Consider the following 21003-nt stretch of genomic DNA (forward strand, 5'->3'; position numbering starts at 1 on the left):
CCACACAGGCCGAGGAGAACATGCAAACTCCACAAAGGTGGATTCGAACCCAGGACCCCAGAGTTGTGAGGCTGAAGCACTGGCCACTCCTGCCGGGCCACCCGAAAGGGTTCAAATCCAGGTCGGTCCATCTGTGTGGAGTATGCATGTTCTCCCGGGTCCGCGTGGGTTTCCTCCGGGAACTCCGGTTTCCTCCCACATTCCAAAGTCACTCTAAATTGCCTTTAGGTGTGAGTGTGAGCGTGAAATATTCCGTCTTCTCGTGTCCTGTGAATGGCTGACCGCCGATTCACCCCGTCCCCCTCCTTGTGCCCGAAAGTCCGCTGGGATAGGCTCCAGCACCCCAAAGTAGTATAGCTGTACTCAAAATGATCATTCATTTTTGAATGAATGCACCAACTTGGGAAAATAAACCGATTGGGGGGAAAAATGGAAGTGAAGGCTGCCCCTGAGAAAATATCATGGTTGGAATTCTGATGAAATTTTAACACGAAGCAATAAGAACAGACAAAACTAGGGGCAGATGATTCCAGTTCTGGTACATCTCTCATATAGCCACGTGGCTTGGGTATGTCTTGTCCAAATCAAATTTCATATGAATTTTGCCATTTGTCGTAGAAATACAATTCAACTATTAACACCAGCAATTAATTTGAAGTTTGTTTCGAAACAACAAGCTCCTAAAATGGCTTCCATTCAAAACTAAAGCTTGTATTTAATTTTCAATGTGAGAATTTAACAATACTCTGTGACTGACTGGCTCCTAACTAATGGTGTGTCAGGATTTTATTTGACACTTGAACCCTGTGGCTGTGGTACAGCAAGGTTCTATAGTAATTCAAATAGTTACAGGCAAGTGTCACAAAAAAGAATGTCATAAAGAGTAAACACAGCTTGCAATGTACAGTTGCTTAATCTTTGAATGTCCTTTATTGAAGGCCGAAATACAGGTGTGTAAATAAAATGATGTCTTTCATACCAGAATGCATTTATTGTCATTGATCAAAAGTGCTACAAAAGCAATTATGTTCTAAAGTGAATCCACCTCATGTTGGTTATTCCTGTTCACTTGCTTCTAATCGACCAGCAGTGACCTCCTTATTTGAGGAAACAACTCGAAGAAAGCCTAGGGAAAGATATTTATGGATCAGGAAGCATTTTCAATACATTTTCTGGATGTGTAAGAAAGAAAGAATGAAAGAAAAAAAAAAAGGCCCACAAAAATAAAATCAGAGAATAAAGTCAGAATATGTAAAGTCGTAATATTACAAGAATAAAGTCATACGTAGTATTAGTACGAGAAAAAGTTGCAACATTATGAGAAAATACATTAACAATTATTAAGTAAAATGAATACATTTTAATATGAGATTAAAGTCATTGAGGAAAAAATTTTAGTATTATAAATTGACGTCGCAAAATGAGGACGATTTCCTAATTTTAGGAGACAAAAAAATTGTCATACTAATAAATAAATAAGTCGTTATAATATTTTTAAGTAACATGTAGGGGTGCATCGTAGCTAATTTAGCTGCTACATACTTTATATACGTCGCCTAGTTTAAAATGAACTGTAATTTCGAGCATCTCCTGAGGGTGTATTTCACAACTGGTTTCATACATAAAGACGTGCTAAATATTCTGGCACATGGACTGTACATAAATTTATAATCAATCGGATTTATACTAATGTTTCATCATAGCTCTGAATTAGTTCATTTTAACAGAGGGTTCAGCATTCTGTTAAACACAAAGCAGTTACCTTAGCTTAGTTAGTTGTACTGCATCTATGCATATTAACAAACGTAAAGATATGTGATATAACAACATTAAATCTCCTAATATTCCGACTTTTTCCCAGTAACATTAGTGTATGTATGACCTTTGTTGTAATATGTCAACATTAATCTCATAATATTATGACTATTCTCTTAAATCTTTTTTCTGTTTGAACCTGCACAATAAAACTTGTTCTGTGACTGATTTTATTAAACAAAAATGTATTTCTAACATATACATATTTTTTCTCATTAATGCTTCATTTACTTTTTAACATGGTTGTCTAAAATTTCATCAAAACATTAATGTATTCAGATGCTCAGATTTTGTGTGCCTGTTTGCTACACTGAATAGTTCATACCTTAAATAGCACAGTGCTCTGCAACACGCTGGAGGTACAGCACATCTCCCGGATGGAGTGCATGGAAAGCTGAGGCGCCCCGATGTCCACCACTGGTATCCCCAGCTGTGCGGAAAGAATGGGTCCAATGGTGCTTCCGCATGTGCTGTCGTTGCGCACCAGAACGTCCTGCGGAAAAAGGAGCCGCAGTCACAGCTCACTGTTCATTTCAACGTGGGTGGCAGCATACAGTGTAGGAAATTGGGTGTGAGAGCTCTAGAGTCACACAAAAGTAATTTTTTAAAAAAAACCCTCTGTGCTTATTATAATTAACACAGTTTTCCACTGTGGAAACAGAAGTGACTCCCCAAAAACTCAAAAATTGTACCTGAAGAGGAACACCAGCCTGAATTGCCACCTCGCGGACAACGGAGGCTGTGACGGCAGTTGTGGCGTAGCGCTGGTTGCTGTTAAATTTGATCACTGGACCCTGAAACATCATCGTCGGAAATGAATGACAGATCGCAGAAACCCTTTTAACAACAATATACAGTAAAGTATTTCGTTAGCATGGAGTTTGCATGTTCTCCCCAGGCCTGTGTGGGTTTCCTCCGGATACTCCGGTTTCCTCCCACATACCAAAAACATTTTTTTCCTGGACAAAAACTTTGGGGTCACTGTTATTTGTCACACTTTGAGAAGTATTACATTCAGACCGTCTTAGATATGTTTAAGTGTAGTTGGGATTTTTCAAACCAGTTATTCACGCTGGGTGGCCCGGCGGCTGAGTGGGTTGAAATCTAGGTCGCTTCACCCGTGTGGAGTTTGAATGTTCGCCCCGGGCCTGCGTGGGTTTCCCCCAGGTACTCTGGTTTCCTCCCACATTCCAAAAACATGCATGGTAGGCTGATTGGACACTCTAAATTGCCCCTAGGTATAAGTGTGAGCGTGAATACTTGTTTGTCTCCTTGTGCCCTGCGATTGGCTGGCCACCAATTCAGGGTGTCCCCCACCTCTGGCCCAGAGTCAGCTAGGATAGGCTCCAGCACCCCCGGTGACCCATTTTTGTCATGAACACATCTGGTTTGTGACACTACCTTGTGAAAAGCTGGCCGATGGTTCTCCTCATGCTTTTCCCTGACAATATCAAATGTTTGGCTCATTAAGCAAGCTTTGCATTGGTTTTCTTGTCATCTTTAGAATACTGACAGGTAGTTAGGGTGCACAGCATGAGCCATGTCAGCGCTTATCATGAAGGAGAGTGGTGCCGCCTGCTGGAACGCGGTGGGGTTGGAGGAAGAGCTGGCCAGGCGACTGAGGATGAGGGCGGTAAGGTTGGACTGAGCGCCTTGTGCGCTCATCGAACCCACCTAAAAAACACCATAGATATCACATATTGAACTTTCTATTAAAATTTGTAGTCTTAACATGGCGAAATCTGGACATAAATTTGTATTAACGTGGCTATGATTCAGGCTCGTATTGAAATAACACTGGCCAGTAAGTAGTGATCTACAAATAAATGGCCCAAAAAGAACAGAAAATGATCCAGAAAGAACAATAGGGGACCTATAATTGAACAGAAAGTGACCCAAAATGAACAGGAGTCGATGCGTAATAGACCAAAAATAAACAGTGTCCCAAAATGAACAGAAGTCCATGCGTAATACATGCAAAATAAACATTACACGACCTAAAATGAACAGAAATCGATGTGTAATGGACTCAAAATAAACAGACGGAATGCAGAATTGTCCAAAAATGAACAGAAAGTGACCTGTATTTGCTACGCCATTAATTGGAACTGACCAAAACCATCAGGAGTGTACCAAATACTCGAAAAATAACAGAACGTGTCACAAAAAGAACAGGTGACCCATAGTTAAACAGAAAGTGACCCAAACTGAACAGGAATGATGCATAATAGCCCCAAAATGAAGACAAAGTGACTTAGAATAAATTGAAAATAATGTGTAATTGTCCAAAAATTAACCTGTATTTGCCTCAAAATTAATTAAGTGGCCAAAACCATCAGGAAGGGAGCAGCAAATACCTCAGAATTAGTAGGAACTGACCCTTAAATGCCCAAAATCAACGTTAAGTGACCTATGTGAGTTCACTGACAATTCTATGTAGAGGTTGATCAGTTATAAACTATAATAACTCACCTCTTCATTGTCAAAGAGCGTCACCATGCGGATGTTGGGATCTTGGGTCAGAGAATCCCCTGAGCAGGACTCGATCAGCGCCTGACAAGTTTCAAAATCGCTGTCATTCCCACTGAAACGTGATCATTCTCTGTGAGCTAGTGAGACCTGCAGGGCGCAGTAGCAGCTGTGTAGGTTGTCCAAGCGAGGGGAATAAATAAACTCTTCATACACGCCTCCTAATGCCTGCATAAAACAAAAAATGGCGGTTCGCCAATACCTCACCCGTTTACAGGCAGTTATTGACGAGGATATTGTCTCACCGCCGGCTGAGTGTCAGCAAGACAGAGCTCAAAGTCCAGCAGAGCTTCAGGCTCCACTTGCAGCTCCGAACACAAAAGCTTTACCAGTGCTGGGTGGTGTTTATCGGCCTTGAAGAGGCACAGATCATATATACGCATGCTGTCAAAATGTAAATAAGCATCCTCCACGTGATGTTTCAGTGCCGCCTTTACCGTGCTGGCGACGCCAGAGACGTCCCCTGCAGCCGTGCTGCCAGTCTCCAGCTCTTCCTGGATGGCGGTGGCCAGAATGGGCACTCTGAAATAGAAACCAGTTGAGTTTATACCACATTACACATTAATGTAGTAGGAATAGTAAAATAAGTAACAAAAGTTAAAAATAAGCATCTGTTAATGTAACATATTAAGATTTTTTTATAACTTCAGCCCCAAAAAAACACAGCATAAGAAGCTGTTGGCTGTCATGGTGAAAAAAAATAAGATGTAAACCGCAGATCCAGCCAGACTATTAAAAAAATTGTGACTTAAGTCCGAAAAAAAACGGTAAATGTCACATAGTACAACTCGGTTGCAGCCAACATCAACATAATACGTGAAAAACATTCACGAATTTAACATGTACCTAATTTCATATTAAATTGCTCAAAGTTGCATGAATCAAATTGAATTATAACACTGCAATATCGCCAAATATTGTTTCGTCATGGCAATTAAATTAGCAATTTCCACCCTTACAAGCTAAGTAGCTTCCAATTTTCATCATCTCTCCAAATACTGACAGGTGGTTCTCCTTGTTGGGCCCAAAGGAGTCGTTGATGTCCCTCTGTAGGTGGATGGCCAGGTGGGGGATCCTCAGCACAGGTCGTGGCACATGCACCAGCCGATGGAGCAGTTTGCCATCTCCCTGTACGACGATACAGATCCACCAATCAATGCCATGCAAGTGCTTGAATTTGAAAAATAATTACCTTAACCATGACACGGCCCGCAACGGTCAGGTCGCGGTCAAACCAGGTGTTCCAGATGCCGCCGCCGTAGCACTCCACACCCACCTGGAGGCAGTCTTGCTTTGTCCTCTTCGACCTCGTCTTTACCTAAAGCACAAAATGTTGCAGTCATTATAAATGGCCTTAAAAATAGACTTGTGTTGAATTCTTACCCTCAGACAGGGGCTGTCTGTATGGGCTCCAATCATGGAAAAGCCATTTCCAGGAGAGTAACGTCCGCCCACAGCAAAGGCAATGACACTGGAAAAGTTTCGGGTCACAAAGTACTGAAAAATACACAGAATTTCCCATAAGAAACTACAATGATTAATACAACAGCATAGCCCTGTATGATATGATATACTTTACCTGCCAAATTGTCCCTGTTTCCTTTCAATAGTTAACCATCTGGCCTCCCCTGCCAATTGTATGTGACTAACCCATCCAAGAAAATTGAAAATAGCAACACACAATCGACACAGAACTCTGACAACACAATTTGTTCCAATATTAATTTATTGATTAGGGATATCCACGACCCAATGACGTGAACAGAGATTAGTTCTCATTACCTTGATTTTAAAAGATCAGAATTGGGGGAAAATAAATACAATTTTAAAGTGTTCTTTAAGGGTACAAAGTAACAAGATAATCAGTAAGTATGGAGATATAAAAATTATATTTTGTAGTACGCAACATTAAAACACCAGTCAGAAATAGCAGAAGGGGATGTAAATACCACCAGTAGGAAAATGCTCTTTGAAGTATAGAAAAATGTTTCATTTAGATGTGTTTTTTTCCCTTAATAAATAAGTGCGTAATCAGATTGTTATTCTGTATCAGCAGAACAATCCGCTGACTCAGATCTGAACCTGGGTGCAACAATTTTAAATGATATAATGCTACCTTAAAATGCAGCAGTATTGAAGGTCAAAACAACTCATCACAAGTATTAGCTGACAATTAGATATCTATATTTGAGAAATATGTAGTATTCTTCTGTGCTGTTTCTGTTTACACGGGATAGATTAAGGTGACAGTACTACTACATGATACGTTTGACAGTTTAATTTCAATTCAAAGGTAAAGTGAGTGGGACAAAAGCTGTTATACTTTTTTGTGTAATTTTTCATCAAATAATTAAAAGTGTAAAATCGAAGGATATCGATATCATGATATAAAATGCCCTAAAGGGTGATAGATTTTTTTCTTCTAAACTGCACAGCACTACAACAGCAGCTGACGAACTCAACTTACTTTGTTAGATGGTTGAACGTCCCACTTTTCCGTCTCCTTCAACTCCACAAATCCCGCCGCTAGTAGACGCTTCCGGCATTCTTCCACCACTGAAGAAATCATTTATTTGAGCACTTTTCCATCATTCTTTCACGAGATAACATTAACTCATTGCTAGCCATGGACAACAACAGACATCCCATTCATTTCAACTGGGCTTTGAATGTTTAGCTTTCTGAGATATTGATGACGTCTAGCGCCGCCAATGATTTAAAGCCGTTGAAACAGAAGGAAAGTTGTTGATCAGTTTCTGCAGTTTTTTTGTTGTAATATGGCAGTTACTATGTGGTAAATGTTTATTTTTAGAGAAGAGTTTGAAATTGATTTATTTAATAAGGGAGAGCATCCCAGAGCTGTGAGGCCAATGCGCTAACCACTCGTGCCACCGGGCCGCCCTGTTAATGAACATATATCCGTAAATATATAAGATTGTAGTCAAGGCAAATTTCCATCTTTAGTCCCTTGTCCAGGTTGAAGGTAAACGATGACACAAAATATACAAACATTGATATACAAACCAGTGATCTGGGGGATGAAATAAAATTCTAATCTAATCTAACCGTTAAAGGTGATTTACGATCTCTTAAATGCGGTAATGTTATGGCCACTGGGAAGCAAAGTTCAAAGGTGAAAGACAACTGTAGTAATCTTAACTAAATCTGCAAAGACATAGTTTGAACTGCACACAAATTGACATAGTGCGGTCATCAGCAAATTTAAGTGATTTAAAAAAAGTGATTGGCAACCAGTATGTCGTGACTTGTAAGAAATTTAATTAAAATCCAATTTTCTACATTTAGTCCAAAAGGGGTTTGGAAAATTGGGTATAATTTTTTTTATCCATTTATGCCAGCATTGTAGAGAAACACAATTTTCAAATATATCAAATCCTTCGGCTCCAAGAGTGCACATGAATCGCGATTTAAAAGAAAAATAGAATTTAGGGACATCTAGTAAATGCAATGAAAGGAGACTTTACCGTGATATGGAGATACGCCTTTGTTGACAAACTGCAAAAACTCTTTAGCTGCTGACTGAATGGCTTCCTTAGAGCTCTTCATTATGAAGCACTACCGGGGAAAATTCGAGAAATAAAAACAGTTAAGGAAGCTAGTGTCTTTGCAAAAGCGCCACTGTCACGCCCCACACAATAGGAGTCGTTCAAAGTGATTTACCTGCATTAGTTGGACTTTGAAACTAGTATGCGAGGCGGTGAAGTACGTACTACGAAGCGCAGATATCAACAATAAACTGCTGTCGAAACAAGCGTGCGCAAGGTGATTACATCGCGGCCATATTGGGAAGGTCGTCACAACGCATGACGATTGCACATTGTTGCGCAACAGCAAAGGTTAGAATGCAAAGCTAGTCCGTCTTGTACGCCCTTTGATTCATTGGGGACTGACAACCTGAAACAACGGCCATCTTGGGACAGATCCAACGCTTATAACTATCATAAAATACAAATGATCAAATAAAATAATACTAAAAAGGTGGAAACAGTTATTATCAGAATGTCAGAGAGTTTTAGTGTACTTAGATAATACGCATTAGTATGGCTTACTGTTCCAATATGACCGCCAGCAGCGACCGGCGCCAGAATACCGTGAAGCTGGAGAAGAGGACACATACTGCCACAGCGACGTCTAGCGCTCAGGGTGTGTAACTTACATACAACAAATACAATTTCTTGTAAAATTAAATAAAATCCGTTAATATAGTTGGAGCTAAAATAGCATATACTGTTACATTGTCACATCACCTACACCACATAATTAAACCCACTTTATGGAGGCATGTAAAATACAAAACACAAGATAATAGTTATCTTAAAAAATAAGTTTTTTTCCTTTTAATTATCTCTGTATTTTGTCAATTCCACCCGAGTTGTGTCCATTTAATATATTTTTTATCTAACCAACATTTTCCATGGAAGCATATCACTATTGCATGTCAGTGCAAATATTGTTCATTCCGCTTATCCTCACAAGGGTCGCGGGGGTGCTGGAGCGTATCCTAGTTAACTACAGCCACCAGGCAGGGGACATCCTGAATTGGTGGCCATCCAATCACAGGGCAAAAGGAGATGGACAACCATTCATGCTCATATGCATACCTAGGGGCAATTTAGAGTGTTTAATCAGCCTACCATGAATTTTTTTTGGGATGTGGGAGCAAAGTGGAGTACCTGGAGAAAACACACACAAGCCCAGGGAGAACATGCAAACTCCCCACAGGAAGGCCCGGACCCGGGATTGAACCCTCCACCTCAGAACTGTGCGGCTGACATGCTTTACTAAAAATAGGATTTGTGTGGGAAATTTTGCAGGAAGTAAAATATTATGGCATTGGGAAGTACTAAACCTTCATTGCCACGTGTGAAATAATTTTTGATTGCAAAAACCGAAACAACATTGCAGAAAACCAGAGGAAAACCAAAACAAATTTTAATTTAAGAAAACAAAGGATAGCAGATTAAACAAATATTGTGTGCGTAACGTTTACACTAACAAGATTTGACTTAATTTTTTTTCAAACGATGCAGATTTAGCCACGCATAACAATAAATAGACCTTGCATATTTGTCTCTTGAGATTACAGAGAGCCAATGTTTTTACAAAAGATTTTTAGATTTCGCATAGCACAACACTTTTGACTTGGATCCTTACAATCTGCAGAGAAAATATGTTTTATCGTACAAGATGATAACTAGGATGGGGGATCTGGTACGTTGCTTTCCTGAGGCACTTGCCACTAGCACATATATATAAAGCAGGTTGAAGCAGGAAAAATAACTGGCATGTTGCAACAGGCCATAGTTGCTCTGAATATTTTTACCTGCATCAAGTTCAAATATCATGTTCTTATTCAAGTGCAAGGAGGTAAGCTGAAAAAGAACTCATAATAATCTATATTGGGCAAACAAATTGAACAAACTGAGTTTTCAAATTTGGGTGGAAAATGTCAGAAAATGAGGACTGTTTGTCCCTAAGATACTTTCTGATATGGTTTTTGTGTTGCTTACAACAAACAATGAAGACCAAGGAAAACATAAGCAACAGTCATCAGATGTGACCAACATCACCAGAGTTTATTATCAATGTGCCACTGCATGTAGCAATGAATTTTATCTACATTTTTCTACATATACAGACAGGTTAGAGAACATGTTATCAAGTTGGCGGATGGAGGCAATAAAAGTGTGCGTGCGTAAGTGTGCAAGTGGGTGTCTGTGAACAGTGAGACCAACCGAAATGCGTGTGTGCATCAATGAGCTTTTCAGAGTTTGAACCTGTAATTGTAAGAACAAAAGAATACATCGAGCCATATGTTTTAGGGAACAACTCGTCGCACACACTGACAGCACATTAGCCCACAGGAAGGCATGCTTTAATGTTGGAATAAAACTACAGATTCAAACTAAAGGAAGGAAAAAGAACACAAAATGTTCTTCGGTCAAACTGACTTGGATGCACATACAGCGGAGGGATTTTGGAGCCAAGAGGAAGTCACTATCAAGGTTCAGGGTGTTTGATTTCATGCAAACTCATTGTACATTCTCTCCTCGCTTTACAACGACTATTTTTTTTACAGAAATGCCACTGAGGCAATTATTTACCTCTCTGTAGTTCAGGACATGAACCGGTTGCATTGTGACACAACAACAGACCATGCGATGTAGTATAAAAACAGTGAAATCAACCTCCAGGGCTCTATTTTCTTACGCTGTGTAACTGTTGGAAAAGGGTTTTTGGATGTGGGTGTTAATTTTGTAGATGCCATCAAGCCAGTGTATTTGCACCAACACTTATTCCATTAATTGCCAATCCAAGGGGATCTTTTCAATCCCTTTAATTGAGGCCCAATACAAAAGCAGTGATAGGGATTAAGTGAGTGTGTGTGATTTTTTTTTCATGACAAAGATGAAAATAAATGTTTCTACAACTATTTACGCTTTATGTTAGATTAGGGAATCGCGGTCCGGCGGAGTGAGTGGTTAGCGCGTTGGCCTCAGAGCCCAGTCCTGGGTTCAAATCCAGTTAACGTCCACCTGTGTGGAGTTTGCATGTTCTCCCAGGGCCTGGGTGGGTTTCCTCCGGGCACTCCGGTTTTCCCCCACATTCCAAACACATGTATGGTAGACGGATTGGACACTCTAAATTGCCCCTAGGTATGAGTGTGAGCGTGAAGTTGTTTGTCTCCTTGTGCCCTGCGATTGGCTGGAACCCTAATGAGGATAAAGCAGTTCAGAAAATGAGATGAAATGAGATGTTTGATTAGAGTGTTTTTAGGGTTCTATGCACACTGGTTAGAGATAAAGTACACATAGTATAGACACACAATGTGCATCAGAATGTGTGTCTGACTTCAACTCAATTCAATCCACCAAAATCGTGCTAGACCGGCGTTCTACCTCTTAGTTAGGCAGGCTTTTTTTTCCCACCAAAATATCAATCTGCCAGACCCTCATTATCCCAGTATACCCAGCTTGGCCCAAAAAAGTAAATCAAATTTGCGAACCTTTTTGCAATCCACCTATATTGGTCCAGCTTTTGCGCTTAAATGCAGATACACCATTCACGAAAATAGAGCCCAAGTTTCAAACCATCAGACCCTCATTATGACCCCAAGGTCAAACAAATTCCCAAACGTGTTGGCGACCCAACCAAGTTCCTCCAGCTATTGTGGTCAACCTCTGATGCACCATCTTCGAAAATAGAGCCCCTAGTCTCAAAACGAACAGAACAATGAAAACCTCTCGGTGACACTTTTGTTTGGACTTGTTCCATGAGATTAAATTCGTAAAATAAGTGCCTTGATGCATTAAAATTTGGCAAACACTATTGTGGAACGTAGCTGAGCTGAAAACGATCGTGTCCTGATGGCTTTGTGACCGAGTGGCACTGAACCCAAGCTCCATTCAAATGTCAAGATTTCTAACTTGAGTGTTTGAGAGCATTGAGTGCGATGCCACGGTCCATTATGGCTTTCTAATACCGCACTGAAATGTAACCCTGTGCGAGCACCCAAACACCAGCGGAAAAAAACCCTCCGTAGTCACAGGGAAAGCAAGGCACCCATTACAGCAAAATCACTTGAAGACATTTAAGGTCCAGCACCGAGAAGGGCAACGGCCCATTTGAAAGTTGACTCATGTTATTCCAGATTATGGCACGAGTGGGCCGCGGAGTGAGGATCATCTGTTGTCTGTGGTGAGGATGCCTGAGGTGGGTTTGCTAACGGATCCCTGATCTGATCTGAGGCGCTAAAACGGATGTCAGCCCATCATATAGCAGCCGCTGTATGTGTAAATCATCATCAGCGAGAGGAGGTTAAAAGTGAACGCGTTTTCCCGTCCATTATGCTTGGATACAATTAGGAGTGCACACACAAGACACACGGGTGCATGTACGGTAAGTGCTTGTCCGGACCGAATTGAGCCGATGTTTTAATTTCGTAGGGAAGGTCCTGCCGCCCCAGTGAGGGGCGCCGCTGAGCCAGAGTCGTATCCCAGATCCACTGCGGCGTGTGGACCGCCAAACAGCTGGCTGGGAAAAGGCTGAGCCTGCACCTGCCTGTCCCGGAAATTCTGGATGTAGCTCTGGGAAATGTCAGGGGAAAGTTTTTTTAAAATCCAAAAGCCATCTGAAACGGATTAAGTTGACATTTAAAGTTTCTACTCACTGGTGAGAGGACGTCGGTGTCGTAGCGGCGAATTGGGTTGGGCTTTCGGCGATAGGCGGACTCCTGGAGTTGCTTGGCTTGGTTTTGGTTGGACGAAGACCCCAAGTGCTTCTTCTTCTTCTTCTTGTGCCGGTAGCGGTCGTCGCGTTGGCGAATGCGCATGACCTGCATCCTCCTCTGCTGACGACTGATGATGACTAAAATTGGTTCACAGTTAAGTGGTGCAAATGAAAAAAAGAAGAATCTAGAATTAGAAGCACTCTAAAGCTGTATCTGTGACCCAATTAAGAACCCATTTGAATCACAACCTTTATCTAGCCAAGACACAAATTGAAGAATCTAACAGGAGACTACAATACGAAAAATATCTACGACCCCTGGCAATAATTATAGAATCACCATTCCTGGAAGATGTCCACTCATTTGTATTATTATAAAAGAAAAAAAATCTAAACAAATGAGAAGAAAGTGAGAGAAAGCAAAGCCATTGATAATACTGGTCTGAGTGTCTGGGGAAAAGCACTGGGGTACATCTTCATAAAAATACCCCAATTTACATCGACATTTTGGCCATATTTCTTATCGCATCGTTTGACAAGATGTTGTAGGTAGATGAAATCCCTGAAGATGACAAAGTATACTTTGCCATTGAGACCAAACCGTTAAAACACATCTAGGGACGATGTCATATAGTAGCAAATAGTTCAGGCTTAAAGCAAGAGGAAATTAGTGGATGAAGTTTGAAATAATGCTTCCCGACAAGACAATTAGAGAAAGTTAGAGCCAAATTGACCAAATGCCCTGTTTGTCAGTCATTAAAATCAATTTCGCAGAGACTGAAAGCTGTTATAAAAGCAACAAACAGGCAATGTTCTGCAACAAAGTTAATTGTGTAGTGATAGTTCTCTCCTACGAATTGAATGATTCCATTTTCTTTTATGAGAATTGAGTTATTCGTCTTTTTTTGCCCTGTGTTTTTATTTCTCGGTTACTTTTATTTTCTCAAAGCCATTTAAAATGACTTTAATTTTGAGTCAGGTCTATAACGAGCTCTTTTTCTTACACAATAAAAAAAAATGCTAAGCATCCACTGCAACTGGCGATTCCATAATTATTGCCAGGGTTGCGCACTTCAAATTTGGACCGTTTTTTAGCATTGGCCACATGACGTCTCCTCACCCTTGGTGTGGGAGTATCCCTCTGCGGTCACCTTCCACTGGACCACGACGCCCAATAGGGTAAGCGCGGGCCACACCCCCAGCACCACCCACGTCAGCCAGCAAACGGGCTTCCCGGGGACGGCTTTCATCCGTTCGTACATGTAGAGGACAAGCGCGAAGAGCTCCACGAAGTAGTCCAGCGCCACGGTGATGACGGCGGCGCCGAAAACAGCGGTGGACAGCGTGGTGAAGATGCGCTGCCACTGCAGCGTGAGCACGGCAAAAAGCATGCCCAGGCCAAGCAGCACCCCCAGAGGCACCCAGACGGAGCGTGGGGGGCTGTGGGAAAGCTCCTCCATTCCCACCAAGGTGGCCACGGCCACCAAGAGGCCGAGCAGCAGACCCACCATAAAGAGGCCCACGCTGCGAACCAGCATGGTGACCAGGCCGCACAGAGTGCCGATGCCCAGGCCGATACCCACCGAGGCCTCGACACTGAGCTGGGTGTCTAGCACGCGCTCCTTGTAGCACAGCATGAAGATGACGACCGAACCGAACATCAGGCCTGTCAGGAACATCACCGCCTTAAAGCAGCGGTAGCCTGGACGAGAGTCAACCACAGCTGGGTTCATCTACAGGTCCAATGCAGACTCATTGTGATTGTATTTGGACTGCAAGTTCAAGTGACAGAATCAGAGTCTTATTGATATTTTTCAATATTGTAAAGTTTTTCTTACATAAGATCGAAAGGGGAGCTCACCCTGGTCGAAACATCTATGTGTTTTTTTGGTTTTTTTTACTTGATTGATTTTAGAAGTGAATTCTTTCTGCAAACAGAAGGTGCCCTCTTTGTTCAACCTCACCCCCACTAATATTTGTCTACAGTAAGTACACGAGCATTTAGTTGGACTAGTTCCTGTCTTTGTTCTTTTTTTTTTCTCCAAGACCTCCACACCCTGCCGTCGTTGGCTGTCCGAGGCGCACTTTCGGACAGCCGGAAAAAGTCAACCTCATCACCTGGCTCTTTTTCAAACTTTATCTATTTCCTGTGCGTCGTCACTAGATGTCTGCAAAACAACAATGACCTCCAAACTTAACTTAACTCAACTCTTTAACAAAAAAATGGCTAAGTGTTAAGACCTACCGTATGCATGCATGTACATCTACGTGTATGTATATATATATGTGCTTATATATATGTATGTATATGTATACATATGTGTATGTATGTATATGTATATATGTATGTATATATATATATATATATGCAACACGCTTATTTATTTATTCATGTATTTATTTATTAACTTACTTATTACCTATCTATTTATGTCTAAAATGCCTTTTCTATTTCTGCATCCTCACGCTCTTGCTACTGTGACAACGAACAACGAAACGGGATAAATAAAGTTATCCAATCCAACACATATTTCTGAGTGTGTTTGCGTCATTTGAGTGAACGTTGATTGAAATGACGCATTCTGAAGTGGCGTCTCTATTCATTCATTTTCTGAACCGCTTTATCCTCAATAGGGTCGCGGGGAGGGGGGGCACTGGAGCCTATCCCAGCTGACTTCGGGCCAGAGGCGGGGGGACACCCTGAATCGGTGGCTAGCCGATCGCAGGGCACAAGGAGATGGACAACCATTCACGCACACACTCATACCTACGGGCAATTTAGAGTGTCCAATCAGCCTACCATGCATGTTTTTGAGAAAACTCACACAGAACATGCAAACTCCACACAGGTGGACCGACCTGGATTTGAACCCAGGACCCCAGAGCGACGTGCTGACCACTCAACACGCCGGATTGCTCTGGGGTCTCTACTGAGAAACAATAATTTGAAAAGGCCATTGTGACTGCAGACAAATATATGTAAATGTATGATCGGCACACATTCGTTCATTTTCCAAACTGCTTATCCTCACAAGGGTCCGCGGGGGATGCTGGAGCCCATGGGACAGCCTGAATTGGTGGCCAGCCAATCGCATTGCACAAGGAGACAGACAACCATTCATGCTCACACTCATACCTAGGGGCAATTTGGAGTATCCAATCAGCCTACCGTGCATGTTTTTGGGATGTGGGAGGAAACCGCAGTACCAGTAGAAAACCCACACAAGCCCGGTAGGGATCAAACCCTCAACCCAGAATTGTGAGGCCGACGCGCTAACCACTTGCCCCCGGCATATGCGTGAAAAATTGAATAAAACCTAGTTTCAAATTCAGTAATAATTATTCCATTAATTTGAAAAAGGGGTAGTGATTAGAAAACTAAAAAATGTTTGACTAACTGGCAATCAACATGAAGTCGACTCATTTAATTTGCATTTGAAGGCCACAAAAAGTAATATGGCAGGCCAAATGCAGTCTTGTGGTTTGAAATTTCCAGGAAGGTGAATGTATGTATTTGGGTTGATGTAGTGGTCACTTGAACATGCAGTGTGAATCCATCCACTCTTGTTGCTGGTCAACTCACCAAAGAAGCAGTAAATGACGCCAAAGAGGCAGCACATGGAGCAGACAACTGAAGGAACCACCTTGTAGCGTCCGGCCGAGTCTTCGCATCCGGTCAACAGCTGTGGGCTCAGCTCCAGTTCGGGGAGCGTGTGCAATGTTTCCAGGGTGGTCGTCATGATGAAACGGAATAAGAATGGAGAACCCAGGAAATGAAAGATGGAAGGGAATCAGCTGAGAAGCCAAGGTATGGGCAGACTATGGAGCACCTTCTTCACCTGTGGATGGAAGACATTTCAAAATCGTGTCTAGCCACGACATACATAACATTAATAAGCATATTTTGGTGGGGGATTAGCAGAACACTGCCAAGCACCCCACCAGAATGTCTGTGTTTATGCGTGCGTGCGTACGTGTGTGTGTGTGTGTGTGGTGGACTAAAGCCATTTTGGCCCGCAGATGTCAATGTGCATCATCCTCTTAGATAAATAAATCAAACAAAATCTCAGAGACACGTTTTCATCCAAAGCTACAACATAAATACTGACCCCCCGTGCCCTGCTTCCTGTCTGTTGCTACGACAACGGCGGTACGCTGACAAGAGATTTGTAAGCGTTGGTCTGCCGCCTCAAAATGAAGGGCCGGCGACTGTCATGGCAACAGCATGTGAGCCAATCAGAGTCTTGGTATGTAGTTATGCAATGTGTGGTGGGTTTTGTTAAGCTCCTACTGATCAATTATTGTATCAAAACAAACGTGCTGATCAGCGAACATCTCGCTGGGAACAGAACAAACAATAAAAATATAGCGGTGAGGAGACAAACAAGTGAAAGTGAACCATAAAAAATGAGTTCAGTAGGGGTGCGATCACATGGAGGGTCTGGATCGACTCGCTACCTCCTTCACCTCATCCTTAGATGACTCCATACACCCGGCAACCTATTTTTATTCATTCCGTACACACCGTCTGAAGTTAGAGGAAAGCAAAAACAGACATGGCATGCTTGGAGTAGATGTGGGTGTCACTGTCCAGAGAATAGCCCGTGTGGGTGGATATGAGGCTGCTGTGAAAAGTGGGACTGTGTGGTATCACGTGTAAGGCAGGTTTAAGCGTGGCATTTTTTTTAAATATAGGCCAGATTAAAGCTTAATGAGTGAATATTACATACATCATTTTGTTTGGTGCCAGTAGGGCTCCCACAAATAATGATTTCTGCTGGTGAAATACTAATCATCGATTGATTAGATTTGAAATTAGTCAAGTAATATTCTCGTGTAAATTGTAGGTTATTTCCTGTTATATTGCGCTGGTTGTACATTTTAGCTGGAGATGTGCATTAGAGGATATCACAACACATTGAGAAAAGTCTCTCTCTCATCTCATTTTCTGAACCACTTTATCCTCACTAGGGTGCTGGAGCCTATCCCAGCTGACTTCGGGCCAGATGTGGGGGACACCCTGAATTGGTGGCCAGCCAATCGCAGGGCACAACGAGACAAACAACCATTCACGCTCATACTCATACCCAGGGGCAATTTAGAGTGTCCAATTGGCCTAGCATCCATGTCTTTGGAATGTGGGAGGAAACCGGAGTACCCGGAAAAAAACAACGCAGGCCCGGGAGATCATGCAAACTCCACACAGGTGGACAGAGTTGGATTTGAACCCAGGTGTGAGGCTGACGCACTAACCACTCACCCACCGGACCGCATTGAGAAAAGTTGAAACATGAAAATTATGTAAACACAGTGCTTTACAAACATGGCAGGCTTATCTAAGCTCTCCCAACCATCAAAGAATTGTGGTAGTCCTAGCTGTTAATTTGCTAAATGCCAGGTTTTTAAAGGCCACTCGCCAAAAGAAAGGTCAAACAAAGCCAGGTTACAATACACAGCGGGACAAAGATGTTAACTATATTGGTATTTGAACAAAAACTGAATTAGGGTATTGACCATGGTTAAAAGACGACATAAAAAAACGATCACTGGGTCTCCGAGTCAAAATGAATTGAAAGTCTATCACAGTAAATGGCAGCCATTAGCTCAAATAACCCTTTTCTATGGCGTTCATCTCCTTTAACCTCCTAAGACCCAAACTCTTGCAAGGCATGCATTTTTATTTTCTCTTTGAAAAACAAAGAATGATCTTTTTACATGATGTACTTCTGAGAAAAATGATGCCTTCATCATTAATGGACGCCAGGCCCTTGCAGTCCAAAATTTAACATTGACTAACAACCAAAAATGCGATGTCCACACATGTGGACACCAGATCATAGGAGGTTAATATGTTTTAAAGCCAATCCCAAAGCACAAAAACAGAACATTCACCACATCCCCACCACCAATCTGTGAATCGCAGGTGGTCTTTAGGCCACCCACCATCATGCGCAGCTACGCATCACAATCGACACGCCAACCTCCTCCGACAAAGCCTCCTCTTTTTCCGTGGCCTCTCAGCCTGAGCCAAAAGAACCGAGACGCCTCCGTCCAGAGTTGAGCCAAAGAATCTCAATGATGCTTGTTGCCACGGACAACGGCCGTCGTTCTTCGGAGGAACTAAACAAACAAAGGCCTCGTGGAGGTGTTGCGAGAACCTCAGGCGCAGAGGAGAGTGACGATAGCATAGGAGGGTGAAGCTAAAATGACGGGTCATGTTTTTTCTCTCCTCGTGCTAACTCTCACTGAGCCGCAGGGCTTGTATGAAGCCGTCTGATACGGCAGCCGCTTGCACACAACCCAGAGCTCGTCACACTTGACACAAATCATGCTTCTCCAGTCCAGAGGATTCTTCACAGAAGCTATCAAACAGCCTGATAACCATTTCGTCCTAGTTCATTTCAAATGAAGACGAAAACACAATTCATTTGACTTTTACATTTGGCAAAAAATAATTCATTTCTTTGTTTTGAAATCACCTTTATCAGTCTTAAAAGTAACTGGCTACTCTATGGCAATGTAAAGCTGTCAAAAATAGGCCAACCATTCAAGAATATTTCACATTCTAAGAAAAGATATACATACAGTACCTACTTTATAAAAAACACTGACCTGTAATGGAAAGATTAGCTTCATTGTGTCAAAATTTGAGCATATCTACATTCATCTAACATTATAATTCACCAGAATCTGTTAGTCTGTTTGTCTGGCAGCATCAAGGAATACAAAGTATTCAAAGCCAAAGGGGTTATATAGACAGTGTACAGAGCGGTCCAATTGGCATCAATCAAAGGATTTAACAGTGTTGCAATTTTACATTTTTAAAATATAATTAGAAATTCATGATATTCAGTTCATCTGTTATTTTTTTTAATTGCCTGGAGAGAGGTTGCTTGCTTTCTCTCATTTTGACACTCCATATTCTATCCATCTACTCCACTAGATAAAAAAAAAAAACTTCCCAGTGCTGATTAATAAGATTGATTGTTTGTGGAATTTGCTATCCGGTTATTCGTCGTCCCAGCTGACTTCGGGCCAGAGGTGGGAGACACCCTGAATTGGTGGCCAGCCGATCACAGGGCACGAGGGGACAGACAACCATTCACATTCATACCTAGGAGCAATTTAGATTGTCCAATCAGCCTACCATGGATGTTTTTTTGGAGTCAGCCGATTCTGGGTGTCCCCCGCTTCTAGCCCAGAGTCAGCTGGCATAGGCTCCAGCACCCCCCGCGACCCTAATCAGGATAAAGCAGTTCAGAAAATGAGATGGGATGAGATGAGATAATAATATAGAAAATATGTCCTTACATTTAAAGTCCAAATTGCTCACAGGTTTTTGTTTAAATGCTAATGACAATCTCGCGTGAGGTGAGGGGGTTGTCGTTTTACCATATATGTATGTATTTATTGTTATTATTTATTGATTTTTTTTTTATTTGGTTGTGCACTTTGTGGTGAAGCTTTAAATGTAATTATACTATAATGACAATAAAATAATTCTATTTAATTCATTTCAATTCAATTCAGTCTGTAGTAAAAACCGATTGTTTGCGATGCCCTCAATGACTGCTGAGTGTTTGTTTGTTTGTTTGTTTGTTTGTTTTTTAAGCCCCCATGTCAGTGCCTCACGTTGCAATACCATCCATCTGCTGAGCCACACTTGCTCCCCGGACAAATCCATCGACCGCGATGCGGCCATCCGGGTGACTCGGATCGACCTCCAACCTCGAGCGACCTCGATTCAATCTTTCTCACAAATGGCAGCGCAGCATCCGTCATTTGACTGCAGGTGGTGACTGAGAAACAGAACAAACGGGACTCACCATCATCAGCTCCGACGTGACGGCGGCCCATCCCCGCGGCGTCCCGGTGACTGCAGAGGGGGCCACCGCAGTCGAAAACCCCGGCCATGCCATCAACAGCTACCCCGGGGAAGGGTGTGTTCCGCCTGGCCGTCGGCGTGAGGCGAACCGGTGGATCCGGACGCCACTAGTCCAGCATGGCGGGGGCCGCTACGGACAGATGGGCCGACGGTCGGGAAAACCCCCGTGACGGTGGGTGCGGGGGTCCTGAATCTGAAGTGGAGCCCCGAGCGAAGGATGGACGGATCGATGCAGGATGTCGTGTTTGCCGTGAAGGTGGCAGCAGGCAAACGCTCGTGCTCGCGCATCTCCTACTGTTGCGCGTGTGCGTGCTTGTCATGTGCGCCCACTACAGGCCTAGAGTGAAAAGACACTGTTTTATTTTTACATTTTTCAAGTAAGGGGGGGCTGTGGGGATTAACTTCACGATGGCGTCATCGCCTCCAAAAAGAATCCTCAATATCTCGAAAATTAAAACAGCACAAACAAAACTTAAAGCACAAAATATATATTTTTTTAAATCCACTATGGGGGCAACTTCACT

The 21003-nt window shown here is 42.4% G+C and overlaps 2 protein-coding genes across 3 annotated transcripts; both read right to left on the reverse strand.

The window, feature by feature from the left end:
• Positions 1-971: 971 nt before the first annotated feature.
• dnpep (aspartyl aminopeptidase) lies at positions 972-8964 on the reverse strand. Its single transcript, XM_077587054.1, has 15 exons — positions 8026-8964; positions 7830-7920; positions 6812-6900; positions 5728-5841; positions 5537-5662; positions 5348-5472; positions 4782-4866; positions 4590-4697; positions 4435-4512; positions 4288-4368; positions 3329-3489; positions 3217-3256; positions 2508-2609; positions 2141-2308; positions 972-1126 (listed from the first exon to the last, which is right to left on the reverse strand). Exons 1-15 carry the CDS (start codon positions 8029-8031, stop codon positions 1076-1078), a joined length of 1425 nt encoding a protein of 474 aa, XP_077443180.1. The 5' UTR covers positions 8032-8964; the 3' UTR covers positions 972-1075.
• Positions 8965-9907: 943 nt separating this feature from the next.
• tmem198ab (transmembrane protein 198ab) lies at positions 9908-20858 on the reverse strand. Of its 2 annotated transcripts, none has more exons than XM_077586837.1 (5): positions 20421-20858; positions 16178-16433; positions 13715-14296; positions 12536-12732; positions 9908-12452 (listed from the first exon to the last, which is right to left on the reverse strand). In XM_077586837.1, exons 2-5 carry the CDS (start codon positions 16332-16334, stop codon positions 12300-12302), a joined length of 1089 nt encoding a protein of 362 aa, XP_077442963.1. In that variant the 5' UTR covers positions 16335-16433; positions 20421-20858; the 3' UTR covers positions 9908-12299. The 2 variants fall into 2 exon arrangements, with proteins under 2 accessions (XP_077442963.1, XP_077443050.1); XM_077586924.1 differs by lacking the exon at positions 20421-20858 and adding an exon at positions 19207-19803.
• Positions 20859-21003: the final 145 nt, after the last annotated feature.

This window comes from Stigmatopora argus, chromosome 1 (genome assembly GCF_051989625.1).
Source record: "Stigmatopora argus isolate UIUO_Sarg chromosome 1, RoL_Sarg_1.0, whole genome shotgun sequence".
Lineage (NCBI taxonomy): Eukaryota > Metazoa > Chordata > Actinopteri > Syngnathiformes > Syngnathidae > Stigmatopora > Stigmatopora argus.